Genomic DNA, 27,705 nt, shown 5'->3' on the forward strand with positions numbered 1-27,705 from the left:
CACAGACCAGCTCCACACCTGGCCCAGGCCCTTGCCAGGTAGTTTTTCACCTGCCTGGTGGGAGAGACACCCCCCAGCCTCATCATAGCCTAGAGGCTTTTCAGGTAAAAAATAGATGCTGTTTATTGATTACAGTAAGATCCATGACTGAGGGCCAGCGCCAGCTCTTCCCACGCGCCGTTCGCTGACGATAGCCATAGGCACAAGACATGAACGTTAAAATCATTCCTCTATTTACATGGACAATTTCCTGGGTCACACAGCAGCCTATGATACACAAGTGTCAAGTTCCCACACCCATCACCTCCTAGGTCAGGTCCTCGACAGAGCCCTTCCTGCTTGCCTGCCCCAGCGGCACCTCTGGCCCCACCTCCAGACACCCCCTGCTCACCCTAACAAAAGAGGTGAACTGCAGGAACCACTGCATGCTGCCGTGACATCCCAGTCTCTCTCTGTGCAATGAGGTCTTCACCACTGACTGCAAAGTGAGTTGGGATGCTAAGAGCCCCAGCAGCGAACCCGAAGCTGCCCAGTGCTGGGTTGGGGCCGTGCCCTGGCACACAGCTGTCCCCCAGAACGTGGCCAGCCAGAACCCACAGAGCTGAGGGCAAGCCTCAGATGTCCCCTGCTCTTCGCAGCATGCCCTCCTCTGCCAAGCATGAGGTTTCTGCACTCAGACCCAATCCCAGGGCCCAGCCAGGGTGAGTACACAGCAATGGACATGAATATTGCACTTCTCCCACCCATAGCATGCCCTGGAGCTTTCTTCCAGCCCTGGGTGCTTGCTCTCTGTCACAGACCCACAGAATCGTTTCAGTGGGAAAAGATCTTTAAGATCATCAAGTCCAACCATTCTCTAACTCTTCCAAGGCTGGTGCTAAACCATGGCACTCAGCACTGCATCTCTGTATCCTTTAAACATCTCCAGGGATGGGGACTCAACCACCTCCCTGAAGAGCTTATTTGAGTGTTTGAGAACCTTTTCAGTAAAGAAGTGTCTTCTAATATCCAACCTAAACCTCCTCTGGTGCAACTTGAAGCCATTTCCTCTGGCCCTATCACTTACAACTAGGGAGAAGAGACCAACACCACCTTGCTACAACCTCCTTTCAGGTTCTTGTAGAGAGTGAAAAGGTTGCCTCCCTACAATGTCCTCCAGAAGGAGGATTTGACTTAAAGCTTTGCTATGCTCATGACCAAGTGATGCCAGAGCACAGCACAGACTTAGAGGAGACCAAGTGAGCCCCAAGAAATGCAGCAAGCAGGTGAGGGGCTGGAAAGGAGCAGTGAGGTACCACAGACCTATCCTGTACCTGACCAGGGGTCCACACACTGGCATAGGGCACCCAAAGCAGAGCCAGCAAAGAGGATAAACAGCAGGACACAGGAAACACAACAGACTAAGGAGGCAGTGCATGGACACCACTCTGCAGAGTCTTCTCTCAGAGGTGGGTCAGACACCAAACAACCCCAAGCCTCACTCATCCTCCACCACAGATGGGAATGTAGCCCACCAGTGCTTTGCTCAAACTCCTTCCCCACCACCAGCAGCAGCCTTTGCCCAGAAAGACACAGCTGTATCAGCAAAGGCTGTAGGAAGGAAGCCACCACACTGCCAGCATCTGCGAGAGGCTGCGTTCGCAGGGAGGGGTCTGTCCCAGACACAGGGTCATAGAGTGCTGGCTCAGCCCAGACCTTTTCACACAGCTAGGAAAAGGCATCCCATGAAGGATGCATTTGCTCCCTTGTCTCAAAAATAAAGAAATGCAGCAGAAAGGCAGGGAAACTCTCTGGGAAGGAAGCTGGGCTCACTGAGAAAAAGGAAAGCAACAGTGTAGTGGGACCAACCCCTCCCCAGGCATGCACCAGCCACAATGCAAGCAGCAACATGAGCACAGAGAGAAGAGCCTGAGAGCTGCACTCTACCAGGGGAGAGAAGCTGGGGCAGAGGCAGAGGATGCAGAGGGAGCAGGACCAGAAGAGAGAAAAGCAAAAACAAAACTAAAGACCTTGTGGGGTTTGTGTGTGGTTTGACATTCAGTACTGGCCTGCAGAAGCAGACTGAGTGCACCGGGGCCAGCTCGGGCACTGTAAACAAGGTGATGCATGTTTGTGGCAGGTGGGCAGCACATAGGAACCCCCAGGGACACCCCATCCTGGCAGACAGGGCTGCCAGCCCAAGGAGAGCAGCTCAGAGCCTTGCTATAGCAGGGGCCAGCTGCTCCCCGAGTGCCTCAGCTCTCTAATGCTTGCCAAAAGCCACAGGTCAGCTGTGTGCGTTGGAAAGGGAAAGTGAAGTGTCACTAAAAGCCTGGGCCAGGGCTCAGCAAACCCCCCCCAAGCCAGGGAGATACCATGCAAGTGCCTAGCTCCAGACTCTGCTCAGCCCCCAGGTGGTTGGAAACCGAGCCAGAGGACGGCAGGAGACAATGCTCATGGTTGGGGATCCCACCACAGGAGAGCTGCTGGGCCCCACGATGCTCCACACCTTGGGCTCTGCCAGCACTCCCCGCAAGGCTGGGGTGAGGAGGCAGCTCCACACTCTCCAACCTGAGCTGAGGTTTCTCCGTTGCTGTAAAAATAAAGTGCTGAGGGGGAGAAAAAAATTACAAACTGGCACAAAAAGAGCAGTCCCTGCTCCCCACCCTGACTGAAGGGGCAGGGGAAACACAAAAAGGTTGGGATTTAAAACAAGTAAAATCAAAGTTTACATCCCCAGGATTCCTCCCTTCTCCAAGTGACTATCTACAGAGGTGCCAAGGGGGCTGCTCTGCTCTATCACCTGCCCCTAATGCCCCCTAGGGAAGGCACTGCCCCAGCCCAGACCCCCCACCTTCCCAGCTGGAGCCTAGTACAGCACCCTGCTGCAGACTGGCAGCCGTGATGGTGGCAGCCCCATCTTCTCACAGACCAAACCCACATTTCCCAAGAGAGGAAGGACCATTCCCAGGGGGTCAGCAGCACCTGGGTTCCTCGTGCCCCCAGCCCAGCATCCAGAGGGGCTGGCAGGGCAGTGGGACCATCACTGCACCATGACCATGGTGGTGTTCACAACGGTGGCAGCAGGAGCTATCAGCTCTGCCAGCGCCTCGTAGGTGCCCACCACGAAGCCCAGGAAGCCGAAGAGGCTGATGGCGACGTCCTTGGCGATGAGCAGGGGGTGCATCCCCTCTGCGTAGTAGGTGGCGATCTCCAGCAGCGGGGGGAAGATGAGAGCCAGGGCACTGCTGCTGACGGAGCCCACCAGCGAGATGACGAGGTCCAGGCGTGGGATCAGGATGGCCAGCACACCTGGGGAGGGCACACACAGCCTCAGCACCGCCTGCTCACACACACAAGCACCAGCACACAACCACACACTCACGTTCTGTGAGTCACAGAATCATAGAATCAACCAGGTTGGAAGAGACCTCCAACATCATCCAGTCCAACCTATCCCCCAGCCCTAGCCAGTCACTAGACCATGGCACTAAGTGCCTCAGCCAGGCTTGGCTTGAATACCTCCAGTGACAGCAACTCCACCACCTCCCTGGGCAGCCCATTCCAATGCCAATCACTCTCTCTGACAACAACTTCCTCCTAGCATCCAGCCTAGACCTGCCCTGGCACAACTTGAGACTGTGTCCCCTTGTTCTGTTGTTGATTGCCTGGGAGAAGAGGCCACCCCCCAACTGGCTACAATGTCCCTTCAGGTAGTTATAGACAGCAATGAGATCACTCCTGAGCCTCCTCTTCTCCAGGCTAAACAATTCCAGCTCCCTCAGCCTCTCCTCGTAGGGTTTGTGTTCCAGAGTCACACAATCACAATATCACAAAAACACACAATCACAGAACCACACAATCACAGTCACAGAAACACAGAATCACATCAGCACACAATTAACCAGATTGGAAAAGACCTCTAAGATCAAGTCCAACCTATCACCTAACCCTTCTAATTAACTAAACCATGGCATTAAGTGAACTGCTCAGCTGGCTCCTGTGCTGTAAGAAACAGAATAACAAGTCCCTGCTCCCAGCCTCCACCTTGCAGGCACTGCTCAGTCTTGTTCCCCTGTGTGCTCCTGCCCTGCTCTTGCACCCAGTCTCCTCTGAAACACCTCCAGAGATAGTGACTCCACCACCTCCCTGGGCAGCCCATTCCAATGCCAATCATTCTTGCTGTGAAGAACTTCTTCCTAGCGTCCAGCTTATACCTGCCCTGGTGCAGCTTGAGGCTTTGTCCCCTTGATCTGCTGCTGGTTGCCAGGGAAAAGAGTCCAACCCCACCTGGCTACAGCCTCCCTCTTCAGGTAGCTGCAGACAGCAATGAGGTCTGCCCTGAGCCTCCTCTTCTGCAGGCTGCACACCCCCAGCCCTCTCAGCCTCTCCTCACAGGGCTGTGCTCCAGGCCCCTCACCAGCCTTGTTGCCCTTCTCTGGACACCTTCAAGCAACAGAATCACAGAATTAACCAGGTTGGAAAAGACCTCTGAGATCATCAAGTCCAACCTAGAGTACACACAGCACAGTCCCTCCTGCCATCCCCACCACAGCCACATCACCTGCTTGAAGCACACCTCTGCCCTTTTCCCTGGCACAAGAGCTCCCTCCCTGGAGGTGTTCAAGGCCAGGTTGGATGAGGCCTTGAGCAACCTGTTCTAGTGGGAGGTGTCCCTGCTTACGGCAGGGGGTCGAATTGGATGATCCTTGAAGTGCCTTCCAACCTAGACCATTCTATCACACTATGATTCTATGGAGAACTCTGAAGAAGTGGCCCCTTGCTTTGCCAGCAGCTCCCCCCAAAACAAGCAACTCCTCTGTCACACTGGAGCACTGGCATAGGCTGCCCAAAGAAGTTGTGGAGTCTCCACCTCTGGAGGCTTTCAAAACCTGCCCAAGTGCATTCCTGTGTGAACTGCCCTGGGTGGTCCTGCCTTGGCAAGGCAGTTGGGCTCTATGGTCTCTGGAGGTCCCTTTCAACCTCTAATATTCTGTGATTCTGTGATTGACCAAACCCTTTCTGTCACCCTGGGCACCACCACAGCAAGCTCCAGAGCCAAGCAGGTTGGGTTCCTCAGGAAACAGCTGCTGCTGGCAAAGAAGCAGCTGCTGGCATCCCCAGCCCCCCTTCCTGAGAGCCAGCACCCCTGCCCCCCACACCTGGGCAGCCTTAAAGCCTCAGAAACCCCATAAAAGCAGGAGATGGGAGGAGAAAGCCAACTCCCCCCATCCCAAAGAAATCCCTGTGGTTTGCCTGCCTTTAGAGCTGCTCCAGCAGCTGAGCACCTGCAGCACAGCCCCGGGGAGAACATTTGCTAGGTAAAAACTGCAGCCAAGAAAAATCCCCTGAGAGATTTCTGCCAACTCGTGCCCAGCAGAGCAAACTCCAGCATACTTCTGCTTGGAGCCAGGGGAGGATGAAGGGATGGTGCCTTCACCTTCCAAACAGCCCACAGCCATCACCACCTCTAGGCTCCTCTCAGGGCACCACAGTGCTGCCATCTGGTCAGGAGGTCTGAAACAAAGGACCATTAAGGTCCCGTTTCACAAGTGGGAGCAGTGCCCCTTGCAACACTCATACACCAAGCAAGCTCCCCACCCACGGCACCCTCAGCACTCAAGACTCTGGCTGCTGCTGTTTGCTCAAAGAAAGCCTGAGGAGTAGGCAAGGAGAGCTTTGCACAGCAGAAGAGCATCCTCTGCAAGTATAGCAGATGCAGTGCTTAACCAGAGTGACCAAGAGAAACAAACTGGTTCATTGCTTTGAAAGCTCTGCTTAGAAATAGGAGACACCAAGGACTGTGGCAGATACAGCCTCAGTGGGAAGGGACACCTCGAGGATCCTCCCTGGAGGGATTTGTTTGCTCTCTGGCAATCAGCTAGAGGCAAAAAGAGACTGTGGGAGCCTCCCTGAGCCAAAGATCACCCACGGCACTGCAGGAGAGACTGACAGCAGGCCAGGACACAAACAAGAGATGCTCCTGCACATTGCCACCACTCCAGCTCTGCTCTCACCTAGACACAAACCATCCCTCCACCACGGGGAACGGTAGCAAAGGTGCCTGCTGAGCTGACCTGGATGAAGTTTCCCCCAGTGCTCAGCCCTGCTCAGAGCCAAGTGAGTGCTCTGTCAGATCTCTGCTTCAGGCAGCATCCCTGATGCAGAAGCCTGTAGCAGAGCAGCCGACCACAGACAGCATCCTCAGCCCCCCCCACACCACTCTGCAGACTCAAAGTAAACACAGTTATTAACTCTCCTCCTTCCAAACCAGGCAGAAGTGAAGCACCAGCTGCAGGCCTCAGCCTCGAAGGGCAACAATCACAGGCATGATCCAAAGGGCTCTCAAGTGTGCTGGTTTTGAAGTCTAAGCTTGAAAGCCACTTAACTGCATCCTCTCTTTGGCAGTCGAAGCCATGATGTGGGCTTGTTCTGCGGCCACACAATCACCTGATGAATATTCATACAGCCCCCCCTCTAATTGCTTTTATCTTTGCCAACAGCCAAAGCAATCTCTTACAGGGAAGGGGAGGAGGCACAAAGGAACCTGCATCCTTCTACCAACACTTACTGTTGCCTCCCAACCCCCAGATGGGAAGCTAGAGCCACAGATGGTGCTTAAAACCCTCCCATCACTCCTAGCATTAACTTCTCTGGTCAAGCACATCCCAATGTCCTCCAGAAGAGGCTCCCACCCCATCTGAAGGCTCTGAGCCCAGCCGCAGCACCAGGGTGGTCAGAGCACAAGGTGGAGCATGACAGCATGTCATCCCTGCCCTGTGCCTCCAGCTGCAGGCATCGGAGAAGAGTGTGCCTCAGGAACTCTGCACAGGGGAGATGGAGCTTGGTGCATGTCTGCTCATGCAGCACTTCTGGCCCAGCACAAGTGAGGGTCCAGAAACCAGCAGCACCCTGCTCTGTCAGCTCCACTCCCTCGAGTTAGTGACACACTGCTGTCCAAACCAAAGCCAGCTGGGACACAGGTCCCTGATACTCAACTCTGGTGCATCAGCAGCATCAAGCCATGGAGCAAAGCTCTTTTGCAGCAGCTGACACCCAGGAACTCAGTCAAGCATCTCAGCTGTGCTGACAACAGCAAAGATTTAACGTTTGGGACTCAAAGCCAGCCAAAATCTGATACTTCTGCACCTGGGGCACTGTAGCCAGGTGGGGGGTGGCCTCTTCTCCCAGGTAACCATCAATAGAACAAGGGGACACAGTCTCAAGTTGTGCCAGGGTAGGTATAGGCTGGATGTTAGGAAGAAGTTCTTCACAGAGTGATTTCCCATTGGAATGGGCTGCCCAGGGAGGTGGTGGAGGCACCGTCCCTGGGGGTCTTCAAGAAAAGACTGGATGAGGCACTTAGTGCCATGGTCTGGTTGACTGGACAGGGCTGGGTGCTAGGTTGGACTGGATGATCTTGGAGGTCTCTTCCAACCTGGTTGATTCTATGATTCTATGATCTGCTCCACACCTTTCCAGCAAGACCTGCCCTGCAGTACACTTCACACCCCAGCAGACTGCCACAGGCACACTGAGCCTTTGGTTATGGGTCCTGCAGCACTGTCAGCTGGCTTCTGCTGTGCCACGCACTGCAATCCCTGCATGTGTACAAGGATCACAGGCTCACAGGATGTTAGGGGTTGGAAGGGGCCCAAAGAGATCATTGAGTACAACCTCCCTACCAGAGCAGGACCAGACAGCCTAGTTCAGGTCACACAGGAACACATCCAGACAGGCCTTGAAAGGGTCCAGAGAAGGAGACTCCACAACCTCTCTGGGCAGCCTGTGCCAGGGCTCTAGGAGCCTAACAGTCAAGAAGTTCCCCCTTGTGTTGAGCTGGAACCTCCTGTGCTGCAGCTTCCATCCGTTGCTCCTTGTCCTACCCCAGGCATCAAGTGAACAGAGCCTGTCCCCCCTTCTTGACCCCCAGCCCTCAGATATTGATAAACATTTATTAGATCCCTTCTCAGTATTCTCCAGACTAAGCAGCCCTAGGCCCCTCAGCCTCTCCTCATCAGGCAGTGTTCCAGTCCCCTAACTATCCTCATAGTCCTCTGCTGGACTCTCTCGAGCAGATCTCTGTCTCTCTTGAACTGGGGAGCCCAAAACTGAACATATTGCTTCCCCTGCAGTCAGAGACCTCTCTGCAGCCATGTCCCCATCACACAGGCACAAGGAGCCTGGCTGCAAACTGCCTGTGTGAAACAGCTCCAGCCTGGGCTGCCCCGGGCTGGGCAAGGTATTGAGAGTGTTCCTTGCAAAGCCTGATGTAGGACTCAATGGGCTCCTAGAAGTGCCATCAGGAGTATCCCAGACATGAGGCTCCACAGGGATCTGCCACCTCCAGATGCTGTGGGAAGTTTACTACTCCTCCAGTGAGAAGAGGAGGCAGAGGACCACTGCAGCTTCTGCTTAGAGGCTTGCATTAGCGAGGTCTGGGAGACTCCTTGCTGTGAGAGCTTTTGCAGCATGGCCAGAGGCAGCAAGGCGAGGGCTGAAGGCACCACCAGCCCCCAGCAGGAAGGAGGTGCCACATCCTTGTAGAACTCAGATGAGCTGCATGCTACTTACAGGTGATGCTGACCAGGGCCAGCCTGAGGAGCAGGTTGACAACCCAGCCCCAGCGCTCTGAGACGCGGGCGACAAGGGGAGGGATGATGATCTCAGCGGGCACGTAGAACTGCACAGCATAGGTGAAGAAGATCCCAAAGGAGAAGAGCAGCTTAACAGCTTGGTACAGCCTGCAAACAAGAAGGAGGGATCCAGTGAGACATGCTGTGACCCATGGCCCTGCAACATCCAGGGCAGAACGCAGAAAGGGAACACTCTGCCAAGAGCACCGAGAGACTCTCTTCCTAGGGTGCAGCACAGGAGCTTCCTGGGAAGGGGGAGAGTCAGGCATGGCTATAAGGTGCCCAGCAAGGTGGTGGAGTCACTGTCCCTGGAGGTGTTCAAATATCATGTAGGCATAGCATTGCAGGACATGGGTTAATGGCCATGGTGGAGTCACCATCCCTGAGGGTGTTCAAGAAGCATGTGGATGTGGCACTTGGGGACATGGTGGTGTGGGCTGATGGTTGGACTTGAGGGCCCTGGAGATCTTTTCCAGCCTTGATGATTCTATGGTTGAAGTTGGATTTGGTGACCTTTGGAGGTCCCTTTCAACCCTTACCATTCTATCACAGAATTACAGAACCATGCAGGCTGGCAAAGCCCCTCAGGATCACCAAGTCCAACCTAGAACCCTGCTCTACAAGATTCACCTTAAACCATATCCCTAAGCACCACATCCAAATGACCTTTAAACACATCCAGGGTGGGTGACTCCACCACCTCCCTGGGCAGCTCCTTGATCCCATGAGGCTCAGCTGGGCTCTGGGTAACCTGATCTAGTTGAGGATGCCCTTGCTTACTGCACAGGGGGTGGACTAGATGACCTTTGGAGGTCCCTTCCAACCCAGACCATTCTAGGATTCTAAGAAGGACCTTCATGTGCCAATGGTCTGCCCCCCTGAACACTCTCCTGCAAAATCAGAGGTGATGCATTCAGCCCACAGAGATCTCCCCCTGAGCAAGCAGACAATGCAACCTGCAAGCCATGGCAACACATGCTCCCCCCCTACCTAATCAAGGGCTTTAATTCTGGCTTTGCACTGGGAATGATCAGGCCAGGAGCTGGACCAGCAGCCTCTCAAGTGCTCCTTCCCCCTGGGAGAAGTTGTGAGCAGACAGATTGAGAGCTATGGGGAAAGAGAAACCAACCAACAATGAAGACCAAACCCCAGATCAACAAACCACTGCCCTGCTGCTAACCCACTCAAAGGCACAGGGAAAGGTGAGGTGTCCTTGGCCACAGGACCAGGAGCCTCACTTGTTTCTTCACAAGTTAAAGCAACTACCTGCATTTCTAGATCTGTCCACGTGTGCCACACTGCCCTTGGCTGTGCAAAGCAACAAGTCCTCCAGGTACCTTTCTCCCTATGCAGGGATCTGTACCACCTTCTCACCTGACCCTGCTGGACTATGCAGCTCTGCAGTGACAGAGCATGGCTTTCTTCATGACTGTCCTCCACCAGCCAACACCTACACACCCAGCAGCACTGCTACTGCCCACAGCCTGCAAATGAGACATCCCAGAGGCTCCTCACCCTGATCCTTACTAACAAAATCCAGCCTCAGAGCTGAAGGAAGAAAATAAATTCTCCTTTTTTCCACCCTAGTGAAGATGAAGAATACCTCAGAGAGGCTGATGAGCTCGTGCTGGTTGTGTGGAGTTAACTCTGCCCTACTGCTGAGCAGTGCGTACACAAAACCAAGGCTTTTTCTGCTCCTCTCCCCACCAGTGAGCAGGCTGAGGGTGAACAAGCTGAGAGGAGACACAGCTGGGACAGCTGACCCTAACTGACAAAGGGATATAAAGCTGGGGGAAGAAAGGGTTACAGCATTTGCCTTCCCAGACCACCACTGGAAGTGGCAGAGCACCTGCCTGCCCATGCTGCTTTACCTGTTAAACTCTTTACCTCAACCCACGAGTTTGCTCACTTTTACTCTTGTAATTCTCTTCCCCATCCCTCCAGGGGGGAGTGAGTGAGTGGCTGCCAGCTGAGGTTCAGCCATGATAGTCCTGTTTGGCACAAGAAGAGGGTCAAGATAAGGAGGGGAAAGTGGCAGATGGAATTTATGGCTGTTACTGCTGCTGAGCTGTTAATGAGCAGGCTCCTCTGCTTGCCATGGGGCTTGCTCCTCTCACCCTACACTAGAGGCTGCTTTTTGCTTACTCTGCTCACTGTGTTGCTCTGCTGCTTATCACCTGACCCTGCTGTGCCTGGGGACATTCTGATAACAGCAACAGCTGAGCTCCTGGGCTGGCAGATAGCCAGGGCATCCTCACTGTGCTGGGCTGGCTGGGACCCCAGTGTGGACTCCAGCTGACTTGTCAGTGAGTTCACAGAATCATAGAATCATAGAATCAACCAGGTTGGAAGAGACTTCCAAGATCATCCAGGCCAATCTATCCCCCAGCCCCATCCAGTCAACCAGACCATGGCACCAAGTGCCTCATCCAGGCTTTTCTTGAACACCTCCAGGGATTGTGCCTCCATCACCTCCCTGGGCAGCCCATTCCAATGCAAATCACTCTCTCTGCCAACAACTTCCTTCTAACATAGGAGTGCAGGAAGTCCTTCTTGCCAGCCAGGCTAGGAGCAAGAGGAAGAGCTCAATGCAGGAGAAGCAGGAGCAACAGAAGTACCCAAAAAGCATAGTTAAGCTCCAGTTAAGCTGAAGAGGTGTGGAACCTCCCTCCTTATTGATACTCAAAATATACATTGGTCCTGCTTTGAGCAAGTGGGGTCAGCTTGGGTGATTTTCTGATGAGCTCTCCAAGCTAATTTCTCCTGTGGTTCCACAGGCAAACTGAAGAGAAAGCTGCCAGAGCCCAGAGTGCAGCCAGGCAGTTCTACATGTTGAGCACCTGGTAGCCTTGAGCCACTTAGCCCAAGGCCTGCACATCTTATCACTGTATTTTCAGTTAAGTGATGCTGTAAAGCCATAAAGTGCTAGCAGGGCAATCCATGACTAAAAAAAGATACAGAAGAAGGCTGGCTACCAATCTTGCACAGGTCAGGTATGAGGGCAACGCTCTCAAAGGGCATTCCAAACACCAAGAAGTCAAACAGGTGAAGGTCCAAACTTGGTCATAGAATCAACCAAGTTGGGAGAGACCTTCAAGCTCATCCAGGCCAACCTCTCACCCAGTCCTATCCAGTCAACCAGACCATGGCACTAAGTGCCTCAGCCAGGCTTTGCTTCAACACCTCCAGGGATGGTGACTCCACCACCTCCCTGGGCAGCCCATTCCAATGCCAATCACTCTCTCTGCCAACAACTTCCTCCTAACATCCAGCTTAAACCTCCCCTGCCACAACTTGAGACTGTGTCCCCTTGTTCTGTTGCTGGTTGCCTGGCAGAAGAGCCCAACCCCACCTGGCTCCAGCCTCCCTTCAGGTAGTTGTAGACAGCAATGAGCTCTGTCCTGAGCCTCCTCTTCTCCAGGCTGCACACCCCCAGCTCCATCAGCCTCTCCTCATAGGGCTGTGCTCCAGGCCCCTCACCAGCTTCATCACCCTTCTCTGGACATGTTCCAGTACCTCAACATCTCTTGTGAATTGATGAGCCCAGAACTGGACACAGTACCCTGAAGAGGAACTGCTCTACCAAATAAAGCAACCACCTGCTTAACCCAAAGAGCCAGGCCAGGTCATCCCAGCTAGCTGCAAGAAGTGGCTTGCACTCCTCTGACCATAAACTGTCACCATCTGCTCCCAGCCAGATGCAACAGGCAACCAAATATCCTGCCCCTCACTATAGCATTTCTTCACTCTGCAGATGCTGGGGTGAAGCAACCCTCCTGAGGATGTGAGGAGGGATTTCTTCAGAGCACTGCAGCATTTCAGAGGCCATGGTTAGCTCCTGGCACTGAGGAAGCTGTGGTTATGGAGCAACGAGGCTGGGAAGTCCTCACTCATCCTGCAACTCAACGATTCCCCAACACCTTCCAGTGACCTCCAGGCACTGGCTATAGCCAAGGAAGGATGCAGCACCTCTGCTAGAATCCTCCCCTTGTCTACCACGCTGCAGGCAAGCTCCATGACTTCTCATCCACAGCTTTTACAACCAGCTTCTACAGCCCAATCCCTTTTACCACTGGGGAGAAAATCCCCAGGCAAAACAAGCTGAGCCAAACGCTAATTTGAGAGCAAGTCTTCACCCATCATCTGCAGCTTAGTGCACAGGAAATACAGCAGTCAAGGCTGCAGCTCAAGAATCTCAGCCCTTACTTCAGGTAAGTCTTTTCCAAGCCCAACATTTGCAGCCTCCACCAAACCCTCTGCCAGAAGGAACATGCACAAACACCCAAGCGCTTTGTGTGCACAGCACACCCTGCCCACCTCCTGCTGCCTGCCTGGGCTTCCTCAGGTGCTGCTTCCAAAGGGTTATGGCTCCTCTCCCTGTCTGTAGAATCCTGCAGTATCCTTCAGAAAGCTCTTGGACAGTGTTGTAGGATACTCCTAGAAACATGCATTTGAAATTCTGCAGCCCAGAAATCCAACTGCCCTCTTCTCAGTGGATGTTGTCATCCTTCAGACCAAACAAAGCTGAGACTGACACAGAAAGGCTCCAAGAACAAGGCAGGAGCTGCACCCACCCAGGCCTGGACCACCAGAAACTCCAAGAAAGCAGCCAAGACCAAGCTGAGACAGGCTCTGACAAGCTCCTTTGGACAATTTGGCTAAAGCATGGTTGATCACTCTCCAAGCTTACCCAGGTTAAGTTCCCCTCAGAAGCAATGTCCTCCATTGCCCCCTCTCCTGTATCTGAAGGCTGGGGAGTGACTATCTCAAGTCCTTGTAATGACATAGCAGCTCTGCTATGAGCACAGGCTACAAGAGTTGGAGCTCTTCAGAACCATTCTGTTTCTCACCTGCCTCCCTGGCTGTGACTCTCCTTCCTCCCCACCTAGACCCTGTGCTCCCCATGGGGACTCACCAGCAGTTGGGCAGGTTGAGTGTTATGCTGGCCTGAATGTCCTCCCCGAAGCGCAGGTACCCCAGGACCCCCAGGGTGATGTACAGGATGGTGACAATGGCCATGCCCACGTAGAGGATGGCAGGGAACTGCCGAGGGTTCTTCATCTTGTTTTCCAGTGGCAGCACCTGGGAGAAGAGGAAGATGAGGACGATGACAAGAGCAGCAAGCTGCCCTCGTTCCTCTATAACCCTCAGCCCCAGAAGGCAGGAGAGGCAACCCCATGGCCAAGCACAGCTCTCTGTGCCAGGGGGTGGGATGGTCACACATGGAGCCCAGAGAGCCCAGCTGAGAAAGCTGCTGCTGCACTGCAATCTGATTTCTCTGCTCCCATTTGAGACCCTAAAGCTCAGCACAGCAAGTCTGTGGGAGAGTCACTTGCCCTAATGAAGGGACCTACTCCCTCCCCTTGGCAGCAGCTGTGCTCAGCAGTGCCTGCTCTCTTGGGGTGATGTCATCCATGCCATACCTTGGTTGCATTACACTCTGCACCCCAAAACAGCACAGCCATGCCCAGTAGGATAGGCCTGCCCTGTTACACTTTCTCCAGCAGATCCTGCAAAGACCAAGATGCTTTCTGCTCTCCTCCCAAACTTATCTGGCCAAATTTCAACCAGGCAGGGCAATAAAAAAGAGGAAGGACAGGAGCAGGACCTTCACCTCTACACCACTAACACTTGCTGTCAGATATAGAGCTTCAGCAAACATTTTTATGGCTGTCATTGAGTGAGAAAGGTTTCAAGAAGAGTCAGAGTGGCAAAGCTGATGAGAAGGCAGGACCAGAAATGCTTTTTTATTTGCTTCTCTGCCTCCAAGTCATGCAAGGAAAAGAACTGCCAGCAAGAGCCCTCTGCCCTGGGCACAGCACCCAGTAAACACTCCTGTCATGGATTTGGCCTTCTCCAGCTTGGTGTTTACACAGCCAGCTTATATTAAGAGACAAAAACATTTTTTCCTCCTTTGAAGGGAGCTCCAGGAAACAATTCACATTTTAAGGAGCCATTAAGGTCTCCACCCACCCACCCAGGTTTTTTCCACAGACACAGATGGGTCTATTTATAGCATCTCCTGTGAGAGGCACAAGCAGATCCAGCCCCACAGTAGGCTGGCTAAAAGGAGATCTCAGTGCCTCCACAGCAGAGTGGGAAGGGATGGATGACAGTTTTTGGTGTCATGCTTTTTGGCCTCCTATTTGAGCAGCTCCAAGATCCATCCTGGTAAAGAGACTCAGGATGATGTTTATAAAGATGGGAAGGGCAAAGTCAGGAGGATCACAGAACCACAGAATCAGTCAGGGCTGGAAGAGACAGCAAGGATCGTCCAGTTCCAACCCCCCTGCCATGCTCAGGGACACCCTATCCTAGATCAGCCTGGCCAGAGTCCCATCCAGCCTGGCCTTAAACACCTCCAGACATGGGGCCTCAACCACCTCCCTGGGCAACCCATTCCAGCCTCTCACCACTCTCATGCTCAACAACTTCCTCCCAACACCCACTCTGAATCTCCCCATTTCCAGCTTTGTTCCATTCCCCCCAGCCCTATCACTACCTGACATCCTAAAGAGTCCCTCCCCAGCTTTCTTGTAGCCCCCTTCAGATACTGAAAGGCCACAATAAGGTCACCTGGGAGCCTTCTCCTCTCCAGACTGAACAGCCCCAACTCCCTCAGTCTCTCCTTATAGGAGATAGGATAGAGATAGGCTCCTCTCATTGATGCCCAGTGGTAGGACAGGGGGCAATGGGTGCAAGCTGGAGCAGAGGAGGTTGCACAGGAACGTAGAGAAAAACTTCTTCACTGTGAAGGTGACAAAACACTGGAGCAGGCTGCCCAGAGAGGTTATGGAGTCTCCTTCTCTGGAGACACTCAAAACCCACCTGGGTGTCTTCCTGTGTGACCTACTCTAGGTGACCCTACTCTGGCAGGGGGGGTTGGACTGGATGATCTTCAGAGGTCCATGCCAACCCGCAATGTTCTGTGATTCCATGATTCCTCATCTGCCCAAGGCAGCAGAGCCCAAGGCAGCTGCCAGTGGCACTCTCAGCAGAGCCCAATCTACTACCAGATACAGCCACCTTCCAAGCAGCAGCCAACCTCCTGAGGTTTGGAAGAGTGTGCTCCTCGAGCCTCAGGTGGAAGCAGCAGGAGACAGCCTGAAGGCTAAAGCTAACAGCATCCTCCACAACTCGGGCTCCTGCTGCTCTGCAAGTACAGCTGCAGAGCAGAGCAGGTGCTCAGCAAGCCTCAGCAGGGGCTGGGCCCCCTGAGCAGCCTCCCCACTGCCACACACTGAGCCTTACCACCCCGATGCCTTCGAAAGCAAAGATGGCTGTGCCAAAAAACAGTGGGTAGGTCTTCCAGGCTGCTGCTAGAGGGAGGTCACGGGGATCAGGAATGTCCTGCAAAACAAAGGCCACACAGAGCTCAGCTGTAGGAAGGATGGGGAGGACTTGGCCTGCTCCCTGTTGCAGCCCAACACAGCAGGACAAGTCCAGCTGAGCAGAGGGCAAGCACAATGTGCAAAGACCTCCCTGCTCAGCTCCCTCTGCCTCCCAAAACCAGGGACATCGCAGGAAGGGCAGAGGGGATCCGTACCCTGACGATGTACTGGTAGACGACAATGAGGCTGACCAACATGGCCACATTGGCCAGCATGGAGAAGATGGAGAGGACCTTGAGGTTCTGGATGAAGCTCAGCAGCACCACAAAGGGCAGGAGGGAAAGCATGTACAGCCGAGAGTCCATGGTGGGGGTCATGACCACTGTCCTGTTGGGGCTGCAGTCGTTGTTGGTCCCGTTTGCTGCAGCTACCACCTGCAGAACCACAGAGTCACACAATTGACCAGGATGGAAATGACCTCTGAGGTCATAGAGTCCAACCTATCACCTAACCCTTCTAATTAAGTGAAACTCTGAACTGCTCAGCTGGCTCCTGTGCTGTAAGAAACAGAATAACAAGTCCCTGCTCCCAGCCTCCACCTTGCAGGCACTGCTCACTCTTGTTCCCCTGTGTGCTCCTGCCCTGCTCTTGCAGCAATGGTCTGGTTGCTACCACCATGGCTGTGCCCTTCATCAGCTCTTCCCTGGGGCTCATCAGCTTCAGGGGTGGTTCCTAAGGGAGCATGAGGCCTAGAGTGCTTTTGGGATGAAAGACCTCAAGGAAAGGCTGATTGCCCATGAAGGAAGCAAAGCTGAGAGCCAGCAGTAGCTACCAGATGTCTTTGGGTGTAATGTTGAGTGTGTGGTGGTGGGACAAGAGCCCTCTGAGGAGGTCACATTTAATATCTCTTTCTTCTGCACTGGCCACGTGGGCAGCACAAACCAACCTCTGCCCTTGGCACACTCAGCTGCCAGGGTCATGTGCTCAGCAAGCCTGGGCTCAGGCAGGTTTTGCTGTCTCAGCTCAAGTGTTGTAGCTTCTCCCACCTTTGTTCCTAGCAAGGGATAGCTTCAGAACTGCCTGATAACCTGTGGTGCTTTGTTTTGTGTTGATTAAGCTGTGTTGGAAGATGAGCTGAGGGGGTAATATTGTGAGCCACCTGGGCTGAGCTGCCAAGATCTGTAGCTGCCAGAACTGTCTGTTGGGGTTCCTCAAGCCTTCCTTTGCTTCTCCTAGGCACCCAGTGACAGTACAAGAGGACACAGCCTCAAGCTGTGCCAGGGCAGGTTTAGGCTGGACATTAGGAAGAAGTTCTTCATGGAAAGAGTGATTGGCAATGGAATGGACTGCCTGGGGAGGTGGTGGAGTCACCATCCCTGGAGGGGTTTGAGACTGGATGCAAGAGCAGGGCAGGAGCACACAGGGAAGCAAGACTGAGCAGTGCCTGCAAGGTGGAGGCTGGGAGCAGGGACTTGTTATTCTGTTTCTTACAGCACAGGAGCCAGATGAGCAGTTCAGAGTTTCTGTTTATTTCCTCCCAACACCTGGCAGAAGGAAACTCTTTCCCTAAAGATGTAATTAAGCTCCAGAGCCATGAGATGAGGCAAGAAACTGGAATGTAAACAGGTCCAAGAAAGGAAGAAGGTTCATGGCAGGTCTCAGTACCCATCATACATTACCATCTACACAGAGTATCAACAAACCTACTAACCAAGGTGGGCATGACACCAAAGGCAGAGACCCTCAGCTGGCACTTTTCTCATGCCTTCCATCCCTAGGCACAGCCCCTGCTCCTCCTGGGTGATAGAGAGCTCCAGCACCTCTTCACCTGAAGCAAACCCACAGGGACTCTCAGACAAAAACAGGAAAACCAAACCCCCAAAATACCCAGGCAGAGGAGTGGCTCCTTCCTGAACAACACCAGCTCTGGAAAGCAGACCTTTAACTGTGACACAGCAGCTAAGGACAGCCCAAACACCTCTACAGCCCAGCCTGCCTTCCCCCTGCTCGCCAAAGAGGGAGTGCAGCCTCACCTGTCTCAGATTGTCAGCCAGAAAGACGAAGTAGACGCAGCAGAAGCCCAGCTGAGTGACGATCAGGAAAAGTGCCACCACATGCCTAGGGAAGGGAACAGCCTCTTTGTTAGGCAGGCCACACAAACGAGCGAGCCTGAGCTGCTTGGGGCTGCACTCCAACACTGCAGCACTGCTGCTCTCCCCGGGGGCTGAGGTGTGCAGCTCAGCACACTTCTGCTTGAGGACCATATCTCCCACCCAGCCTCACAGACCTTTGGGTCCCCAGTGTCCCCTGCTCCCATCCCCTTCTTAAGGTCAGGACCAACCTCGGGAGAAAAGTCTCCTCCTTGAGTTTAGCATCTCCAGAACAATGCTCCCTGGAGACAGGGATGGGTGGATGCTCCCAGCAGCTGGTGTGCAACGATCTGTGTGATGTGGGCCATCCACAGGGCTGGGAGCATCCTTGGGAGAAGCCACTAGATATGCCTGGTGTCTAATGAGATGGGCCAGCACTTCTGTACATGCTATTAACCCAAAACTTACTTCTTCCACTCCTTTAGTATAAGCCACATCTGACTGGGGACAGGAATGGGTCAAAGACACCAACATTTATCCCCCGGGGGAGCACTGAGCACTTGGGGCAAGCGAGCCAAAGAACACTTTATGTCACTTGTGCTCATCTGCTGACACAGCTCAGAGACCAGGCAGCTCTTCTGTCCTGGCTGCAGGGCTTAAAGACAGATGCCCTGCTGGGAGCAGGGTGCAGGTACCTGCCCCAGGCGGCATGCGTCCGCAGCCACGACACAGGAGTGGCCTCCAACCCGTACACCACAGCACTCCCATAGTCCAGAAACTGCTTCTGGAACCTGTCCAGAGAGGAAAGAAAGAAGAGATAGTTCAGTTTTGGGCTCCCCAGGTTAAGAGAGACAGGGATCTGCTCGAAAGAGTCCAGCAGAAGGCTACAAGGATGATCAGGGGACTGGAGCACTGCCTGATGAGGAGAGGCTGAGGGACCTGGGGCTGTTTGGTCTGGAGAAGAGAAGTCTGAGAGGGGATTTAATAAATGTCTATAACTATCTGAGGGCTGGGGGTCAGGAGGTGGGGAAGGCTCTGCTCACTACTCCCTGGGATAGGACAAGGAGCAATGGGTGGAAGCTGCAGCACAGGAGGTTCCACCTCAACACAAGGGGGAACTTATTGACCATAAGGGTCCCAGAGCACTGGCACAGGCTGCCCCAGAGTAGTTGTGGAATCTCCTTCTCCTGAGACTTTCAAGGCCTGTCTGGATGTGTTCCCGTGTGACATGAGCTAGGTTGTCTGGTCTTGCTCTGGCAGGGGGGTTGGACTTGATGATCTCTTTGGGTCCCTTCCAACCCCTAACATCCTGTGAGCCTGTGATCTGTGATGCTGTGACATGACATCAGCCCTGCCTGCAAACGATGACTTTGATGGGAAAACAGTCCCTGTGAAAAAGCCCAGAAGCTTCCACACAGGCAACCTGCTGCTAGGAGGCTCCAGAGAAACCACAGGGCTTGTTGGGAGGGACAGAAGAGCCATGGGAGCAGCAGTGCCCAAGAGGGGAGTTGCTCCTTACCTGTTGCAGAAGTGATGGGCACACTTCACCAGGATGCTCATGCAGTGCACGGCCACGACTCCCATCACCAACAGGCTCAGAGGACCCAGCTGCAGGGGAAGAGAGAGGGGGAAGGATGCACTCTGATGGCCAAAGGCTGAGCTGCACTGTGAGGTCTACCTCCAGACAAAACTTCATGGGAACACTGCTGAAGCAGAGGTCGGGTGCTGCTCCCAGGAACCAGCCCCCCAGGACAGAGTAACCTCAGAGAGAGATGCCAGCTTGGCAGGAATGGCGCAGAAGCAGCAAGCTGGAGCAGTCTGGGTGTAGCAAAGCACTTCCAGGATCATTTTTCACACTGTCTTGCACATCCCTATCAGCCAGGTGACTGCCACAGGTTGAGGCTGGGTGCTTTAACATAAAAAAAACACCTACCACTGAGTGGAAGACCTCCAGGAGGCCCAGCAGGGCCTAAGGATGGACAAAAGAGGACAATGGTTTATTCCATCCCATAATCCTGCTATCCCTTTCTAAATAAACTGTACTGCTAGCTCAGCCTCTTTCCTCTCCTCTCTCCTGCTGGGCAGGTGTGAGTTCTTATCAGTCAAGACATAGATCTGAGGTTTCACTGTGGCCTTGAGAGGCCTGAATAATTTCTTCATAAACAATCTTGGCCAGCTGGGGCCTAAAACAGGGGGAAAGAGCACTAAGACCTGAGCATGAAGCCATGGGTGAGGGCAAAGGTAGGTTTTTTGGTGGCTATGTAGTAGGTAAGTGTGGATTTATGTATTCTGTATTATGGATTGATGTGTTCTGGTTTCTGTATACTTTTTCTTTTAATACAATTCTGTATTTTAGCTCTGCATTTTAGTTTTCCCCTTCAGGGGCAAAATAAATACCTGTCTAGCTCTTTTAAACCAAGACAGTGACAAAGAGGCTGCTGTGGCCTGGCCAGAGGAAGGGAGTTTTGTTTGAGTTATTGTTCTTTTTCACCCTGAGCTGTGGGAGTGAGGAAATGTGGAGCAGAGCATCCCCACTTCTCACAGGGGCAGCAGTTGCTGGGGCACGGCACAGAGGAGGTGGAAGCAGGGAGGGAGGTGACAGTGGCCATGGGTTGCATCACATTCACTGATCCCCACACAGCCAGAGCTGGGAGGCTGGGCCAGCCCAGGCAAAACTCTGCAGAAAGAGGCAGGCCACCATCTCCCACCATCAGCCTTAACTAGTAACCAGTGGGGCTCACTCCACACCTGCCATGGTCACGGGACGCTCAAGAGGCACACACCATGCTCAGCACAGACAGGCTGGGACAAACCAAAGCCGAGCCCGTGCTGAACCTCACAGGAGATGCCACCCAGAGGCCAGGGAGGTAATAGCCAGCTGGGTGCAGAGCCGTGGGCTCAGCACCCTGCCCGACCCCAGCAGAGGAAACTCGTGCAGCACAGTGCAGGAGCAGCAGGAACGGTCTGAGCAGCAAACGAAGCAAGCCAGAGAGGCCAGGGTGCAAAGCTCACAAGCTGCTCAGCACCAGAGGCGTTCTGGTGGGGAGTCCAGCCCTAACACTGGCCCTGCAAGCTGCCCAGTGCCCTGAGGTCACTTTGCCTTACCAGGATGCCAGCGTTCTTCACGGCCAGAGGCAGCCCCAGCAGCCCTGTGCCAATATTCCCTTTCAGGAGGTGGATCAGGGTCTGGTACCATCTGAAGGAGAGAAGACACAGAGATGACCATCAGCAGATGCCTGCACTCAAGACCATGCACCCTTGGCCTATCCTGCTCAGCGTCCAGCAGCTCTGAGTGGCACGTGTTGATCCAGGATGCTGTCTCCTGAACTCAGCTCAGCCCAATGGGACCAAGGAAGGAGGTAAAGAGGAGGCAAACACTCCATAAGCAGATTTGGAGTGAGCATTTGCCAAAGCTGGCTTTGAAACAAAACCCAGCACCAGCACAGCTCAGCACCAAGTGGCTGCTGCACAAGAAGATCTCTGAGATAAAGAGACCAGTCTCCCTTGGGCACACAGAGAATGCTCTGGGCCTCTGGGTGAGCAAGGCTGGAGCAAACCCTAGGTCACAGCTGCACCATGCCCAGGTATCCTCTGCAGCCAGACATATATTTTGCTCGCCAGAGCTCCTCATCAACCCAGGCTGAAGCAGGGGAACACTGGGAAAAGCATCAAACATTGCCCACTGCCAGTGAGCCCAGCTTTCCTGGAGGGCAAACAGCAACACTGGGGCAGCTGTGATGCCAGCAGGACAAGAGCTCTGCCCTCAGGAGCCCCCAGAGGGATTCTCCCATAAAACCACCATCTGACAGCAGAGCTGGCAGGCAGCAGGGAGCCACCACGACCCTCTCCACCCTCCCCAGGTGCTGGGCCAGCACTCACGTTGTGCCATTGGTCTCCCCAAAGCGCTGATAGGCCTCAGGATGGCCAAAACCATTGATGCCCCCGGGCGGGCTGCCCTCCGGCGTGACGTCGGTGGAGCTGTAGTCATTGTAGTCCTCGCTGCGGAGGCGCCGAGTGGACATGGTCCCTGTGGGAGGAACTGCATTAGGGGTGCCCAGCTCCACAGCCCCCTTCTCAGGCTCCTTGGGATCAGCCATCATGCCAGACAGAGCAGCTTGCAGTGCCACAGCAAGGTCTCCTCCGGAGCTTTTATACAGCAGCAGGCTCCCGCCCAAGCAATCATGGAGCAGGCATGTCCTAAGGTCAAAGGTGCATGGCAGCTCTCGCTGGCTCTCCCTGCAGGCTCCTGCCCCTGTTTCAGGCACACCCTGGTTTCAGCCAGGATAGAGTTAACTTTCTTCCCAGTGGCTGTTTCAGTGCTGTGTTTCAGATTCAGTGTGAGAGCAGCGCTGATAACACAGGGATGCTTTAGCAGTTGCCAACTGTGCTGATCCCGAGTGAAGCCTTTTACAGATCCCCATGCCCTGCCAGCAAGCAGGTGCACAAGAAGCTGGGAGGAAGCACGGCCAGGACAGCTGACCCCAGGCAGCCAAAGGGATGTTCCATACCACAGAACCATGCTCGGCAAACGAACTGAGGGGGAGTTGGCCGGGAGGGGCCAATCCCTGCTTTGGAGCGGCTGGGCATTGGCCAGCGGGTGGTGAGCAAGTTCATTACTCACCCCTTGTCTTTCTTGGAGTCTATTTCCCCTCTCTCTTTATCTCTCATTTCATTATAACTATTATTATTATTATTGAAGTACAGAATGGTTTGGGTTGGAAACGACCATTAAAGGTCATCTAGTCCAACTCCCCTGCAGCGAGCAAGGACATCTTCAACTCCATCAGGTTGCTCAATGCCTCATCCAACCTGACCTTGAGATTATTATGCTTTATTTCAATTACTAAGCTGTTCTTATCTCAACCCACAAGTCTGTACTTTTTACCCAACTCTCCTCCCCACCCCACTGGAGCAGAGGGGGAGGAATGAGTGAGCAGCTGCATGGTGCTGAGTTGCCAACTGGGCTGAAAAGCACAACCTGCAGGCAAGGATGGGCTCAGAATCCTGCAGCAGAGCCTGGATGTGTCCCATTTCATGTCAAGAAGGGGACTTGTGCACCCCTGCGTGAAGGATGGCAGCTATGGCACATACAGAGGGGTGAGGAGGGACATGCTGGCAGTGTGTCCTCATTCTGGGGCTATCAAGAGAAGCAGGCCAAGAAAGAGCAACTGCAGAGTTTGCTGCACAGGAACAGCTTGTTCTTGCTGCAGGAAAGGGAAAGTTTCCCTTTTTTCCCTCTTTTTTTTTTTCCTACCTTTAACTGCAGACTTTTTCTTTAAAAGAATAAAAAACCTGACTGATGATGTTCCACCAGGCAGCAGCACAGCCCAAGTGCTGACAGCAAACCACCCACCCCAAAGCTTTCCCACCTGTGGGAGCACATACAGGACTTATAAAGCTTCCCAGGCTGAGGCACCTGCACAACCTGGAGCTCTTTGCTCCACTGAAAAGCCCAGCAGGGCCCTGCAAGCCAGCAGCACTGGCACAAGCCCTCACCAAGGACACAAGCCTCCTGCCTTTGTCTGGAAAGGCACCAGATGCTTTCATTCATAGAATGGAATCAGTCAGGGTTGGAAGGGACCGCAAGGATCAGACAGTTCCAAACCCCCTGCCATGCCCAGGGACACCCTACCCTAGAGCAGGCTGCCCACAGCCTCAGCCAGCCTGGCCTTAAACACCTCCAGCCATGGGGCCTCAACCACCTCCCTGGGCAACCCATTCCAGCCTCTCACCACTCTCATGCTCAACAACTTCCTCCTCATGTCCAGCCTGAACCTCCCCATCTCCAGCTTTGCTCCATTCCCCCCAGTCCTGCCACTCCCTGAGAGCCTTAAAAGTCCCTCTCCAGCTTTTTTGTAGGTCCCCTTCAGATCCTGGAAGGCCACAAGAAGGTCACCTGGGAGCCTCCTCTGCTCCAGCCTGCACAGCCCCAACTCTTTCAGTCTGTGCTCACAGCAGAGCTGCTGCAGCCCTCTCAGCATCCTCCTGGCCCTGCTCTGGACACACTCCAGCATCTCCACAGCCCTCTTGTCACAGGAGCTCCAGAACTGGATGCAGGACTCCAGGTAGGGTCTCAGCAGAGCAGAGCAGAGGGGGAAAATCACCTCCTTGGCCCTGCTGGCCACAGTTCTCCTGCTGCAGCCCAGGCTCTGCTTGGCTTTCTGGGCTGCAAGTGCACACTGCTGGCTCCTGTTGAGCTTCTCCTCCACCAGCACCCCCAAGTCCCTCTCCTCAGGGCTGCTCTCCAGCCACTCACTGCCCAGCCTGGATTTGTGCTTGGGATTGCCCCATCCCAGATGCAGGACCTTGCACTTGGTCTTGTTGAACCTCATGAGGTTGGCTTGTGCCCACCTCTCCAGCCTGTCCAGGTCTCTCTGGATGGATCCCTGCCCTCCAGCCTGTCTGCTGCACCACTCAGCTTGCTGTTGGCAGCAGACTTGCTGAAGGTGCACCCAATGCCTCTGTCCATGTCACCAACAAAGATGTTGAACAATTCCCACATGTGCCCTGAAGAGCTCCTGTTGCTTTGGCACAGCTCCCAAAGCACTTTTGCTTTCTCCATCCCCTTGGCCTCACCCAGCACCCCAAGTTCCCACCAGGAAGGAGCATGAGAGACAGGAAAATTATCTATCAGGTTCCTGCCATATAGCCTGGAGACTCAGCCTCTGCCCCAAGGCTCCTCTGGGGTGTCATGCTGCAATCATCACCCCTGTCCTAAGGCTCCTCTGGGGCATCATGCTGCAATCATCACCCCTGTCCCAAGGCTCCTCTGGGGTGTCATGCTGCAAGCATCACCCCTGCCCCAGCAGCCACAGTTGCCAACAGTGCCGGTGAGGAGCTGTGCTGAGGCTGAGCAGCAGAGAAATGTCACCACCACAAATGGGCTCATTTCCTGCCAGGCAGCTCCTAAGGCTCCCAACAGGTCACACAAGTGCCCACAGGATGTGGGTTTGGCACAGACCTAAACATTTGGCTGAGCAGAGAAAGCTCAGCCCAGGCTACTCAGGCCCCAGTCCATCCCTAGAGCCCCCAGGCATTCCCTCCAAACACCAGCACTACTCTCTCCAAACCTGGCTGCCATGTGCCAAAACAAGCCAAGAGCTGCCATGGCCAGGATGGCCCAGCCTTGCAAGCAGAACAGAAGCAAGACTTTGCTCAACCCTGGATGCTTGCTCCATAGGCAACTGTCTGGGAGCAGTTACCCAGCCCACAGCGCTGCTTTAGTTCCTGCAGCACCACGCAACACCGGCAGCAGAACAGGGCTGCTCTGGCTCCTGCAATCCCAGCTGCCAAAGCAGCAGCATGCCCAGCTGGAAGGCAAACATGCCAGAGGTGAAGGCAGCACAAGCATCACTCCTGCCCAGCCTCCTCCCCTCCCTCGAAGCCAGGCCACATAATCATGCCCTGAACCGGCTTCACCACGGCCAGAGCCATCCGGTGAGGCAGGGAGGAGGCAAAGCAGCAGCCTGAGTTTACACAAGGGAAGCGTTAGAAGCCATTTGTCATCAGTGCCAGGCCTGAGGGGCATGGGGGAGCCTTGGGAGGCTTTGGGAAGCGTGGAAGGCTGGTCTGGGGCAAGGACAGCGGGCAGAGGGGGTGCCAGGGTTGGGCCAGGCACGGATACCCCTCCCCAGGGCCAGCCTGTGTGTTATCTGTCGTAGCCAAGAGCAACACCCTTCAGATGATGCACAACACAATTACATCACTCTGCCTGACTGCTCCCTGGGATTTACTGGTTTTTTTTTCCCCCAAGCAGGCCAGGCTGCTTTTTGCTTTGAAGAGCCAGGGAAACGGATCCATCGTGACTTGCCTTCTTTGTGTCTAGATTAAAGGCTGCATAGCAGCAGGGAGCGAGCACTCAGCTCCCCCGCACCCGCAAGAGGCTGCAAAACTTGTCTCATCCACATAATGAATACTTCAAACTGAAACAAAGCCTCACTCTAGCGTTTCCTCGTCAATACAAAGAGCAGAGACAGCCACGTTTGGTTTCCACTTCAAACCCAACTCCTCAGCCACTTTCATGTGCCTTTTGGTTTTGTTTCACCCTATGCACAGAAGCAGTTTCATCGCGGCGAGCCTCGGGAAGCTGGGAGGAGTGACAGCCCCACGCCACATGTCAGCAGCAAGAAAGCAAGACACAACTTGCTGCTGACCCTGGCAGCTCTCCCTAGCTGAGCAGCAGCTGTGTGCACAGCAGGCAACAGGAAACCTTCCAAAAAAGTGAGCTGCACAGCAAAATTCTCTGCTGCTGCTTCCTGCCCTGCACAGCCAGACCCTTACTTCCAAAGGGCTGCCTGTAACCCAGCTCGGAGTGATGCAAGGGAGAGACAGCACTGCCAGATCCCACTTCTGCCTTGCCCTGCTTCCCTGCCCCACGAAGGGCAAGCCCCTTCCCCAGGCTGCAGTGCTCATGCCAGCACAACACCTCCCAGACACGATGGCCACACCAGCTGTGCCCCCACTGCACCAGCCCTCTGCTCCCTGGTCCTCAGGGCTCTCCTGGCCCCAGACTCACCTTTCCAGCACTTCGCAGCATGGCCTGGTCCCTGCAGCAAAGCTGTGAGGCACAAACCTCCCCAGCCCTGCCTCAGTCCCCACCGGGGCTGCTCCACTTCCCACCCACCCTGTACTCCCACACAGCACCCCACAGAGTGTGAGGCTCCTTGCACCGTCCAACTCGCCCTGCTCACAGTGCCACACTGCCCCACACCCCCTTACCAACACTCCACACCGTGGGGCTGTGCTCCTCGCCGCTGCACAGCACCCCCAGACACTCCGAGGGGAGCCCCATGGGCTGCCAGCATCCCTACTGGGCACCACCAGCCCGCACCCCTGGGTACCCATGTTGGGCTAGGCACACCTATACATTCGTGAGGGCTCCGGGCACCCACCCTAAGGCCCTGCCACAGGCTGCCAGCACCCTGCAGGGATCTCCGGGCACCCCTGCCAGCTGCCAGCACTCACCGCACCCACTCAGGTTCCAAGTGTCCACACACACATGGCCTGCCGCCACCCTCAAGCTTCCCTGAGCACCCATGCGAGCTGCCAGCATGCTCCTATACCCCTGAGCAGCTATGCCTGATGCCAGCGTCCCCAGGAACCCCCGAGCACCCTCCGAGCTGCCAGTACCCGCTGTGCCCACGCACTGAGCACGTCACCACACACGGACACACACAGGGGCACCCCATGCTCCTCTCCATGCCCGTGAGGACATCAGCACGCCCCTGCACCCCTGAGCACCCATGCCTGAGGAGCATCCCCGCGGGCTGCCGAGGACTCCGCCGCGCCCACGCAGACCGCTGTCCCTCCCGCCGCCTTCCCGGGCACCCCGTGCGGGCTGCCAGCACCGCCGCGCATCCCTGCGCCGCTCCGCGCACTGACAGCCAGCTGACAGCTCCCTCCCGGCCCCTGCCCGGCGCTGCCGGCCCCGCTGGCCCCGCCCGGCCCCGCACCTCGCCTCGCCCCGCGGCGCTCGGCCCCCGCCGGGCCCGCTGCTGCCGGCCGCGCCTCACGTGACCGCCCGCTCAGCTGACCGCCGCGCCCGCGCCTGCGCACACGCAGCGGCACGGCCAGCCGCGGGGCGCCGCCTGGCGGACGGGACAGGGCAGTGCAGCGCAGTGCGCCTCGGCACAGCGCTTGGGCGGTCCTGCTGCCACGAGAGGCAGAGCG

General features: G+C 54.9%; 1 protein-coding gene across 2 annotated transcripts; it reads right to left on the minus strand.

The window, feature by feature from the left end:
* Nucleotides 1–97: 97 nt before the first annotated feature.
* On the minus strand, nt 98–27,565 carry LOC135185358 (proton-coupled amino acid transporter 1-like). Of its 2 annotated transcripts, none has more exons than XM_064162042.1 (11): nt 27,489–27,565; nt 21,916–22,063; nt 21,142–21,232; nt 19,556–19,644; nt 18,732–18,827; nt 17,980–18,064; nt 16,162–16,380; nt 15,867–15,965; nt 13,531–13,697; nt 8,554–8,723; nt 98–3,291 (listed from the first exon to the last, which is right to left on the minus strand). In XM_064162042.1, exons 2-11 carry the CDS (start codon nt 22,056–22,058, stop codon nt 3,023–3,025), a joined length of 1,428 nt encoding a protein of 475 aa, XP_064018112.1. In that variant the 5' UTR covers nt 22,059–22,063; nt 27,489–27,565; the 3' UTR covers nt 98–3,022. The 2 variants fall into 2 exon arrangements, with proteins under 2 accessions (XP_064018112.1, XP_064018113.1); XM_064162043.1 differs by lacking the exon at nt 27,489–27,565 and adding an exon at nt 26,552–26,569.
* Between the last annotated feature and the right edge of the window lie 140 nt (nt 27,566–27,705).

Source organism: Pogoniulus pusillus, chromosome 22 (assembly GCF_015220805.1).
Source record: "Pogoniulus pusillus isolate bPogPus1 chromosome 22, bPogPus1.pri, whole genome shotgun sequence".
Lineage (NCBI taxonomy): Eukaryota > Metazoa > Chordata > Aves > Piciformes > Lybiidae > Pogoniulus > Pogoniulus pusillus.

Excerpts from the sequence above, each read along its gene's own strand:
- LOC135185358 (XM_064162042.1), bottom strand. The coding sequence starts at position 22,058 with ATGTCCACTCGGCGCCTCCGCAGCGAGGACTACAATGACTACAGCTCC. Across the intron at positions 15,966-16,161 it reads TCTACCAGTACATCGTCAGG|GACATTCCTGATCCCCGTGA; the intron begins GTACGGATCCCC and ends TTTGTTTTGCAG. Across the intron at positions 8,724-13,530 it reads CTCAACCTGCCCAACTGCTG|GCTGTACCAAGCTGTTAAGC; the intron begins GTGAGTCCCCAT and ends TCTTGTTTGCAG.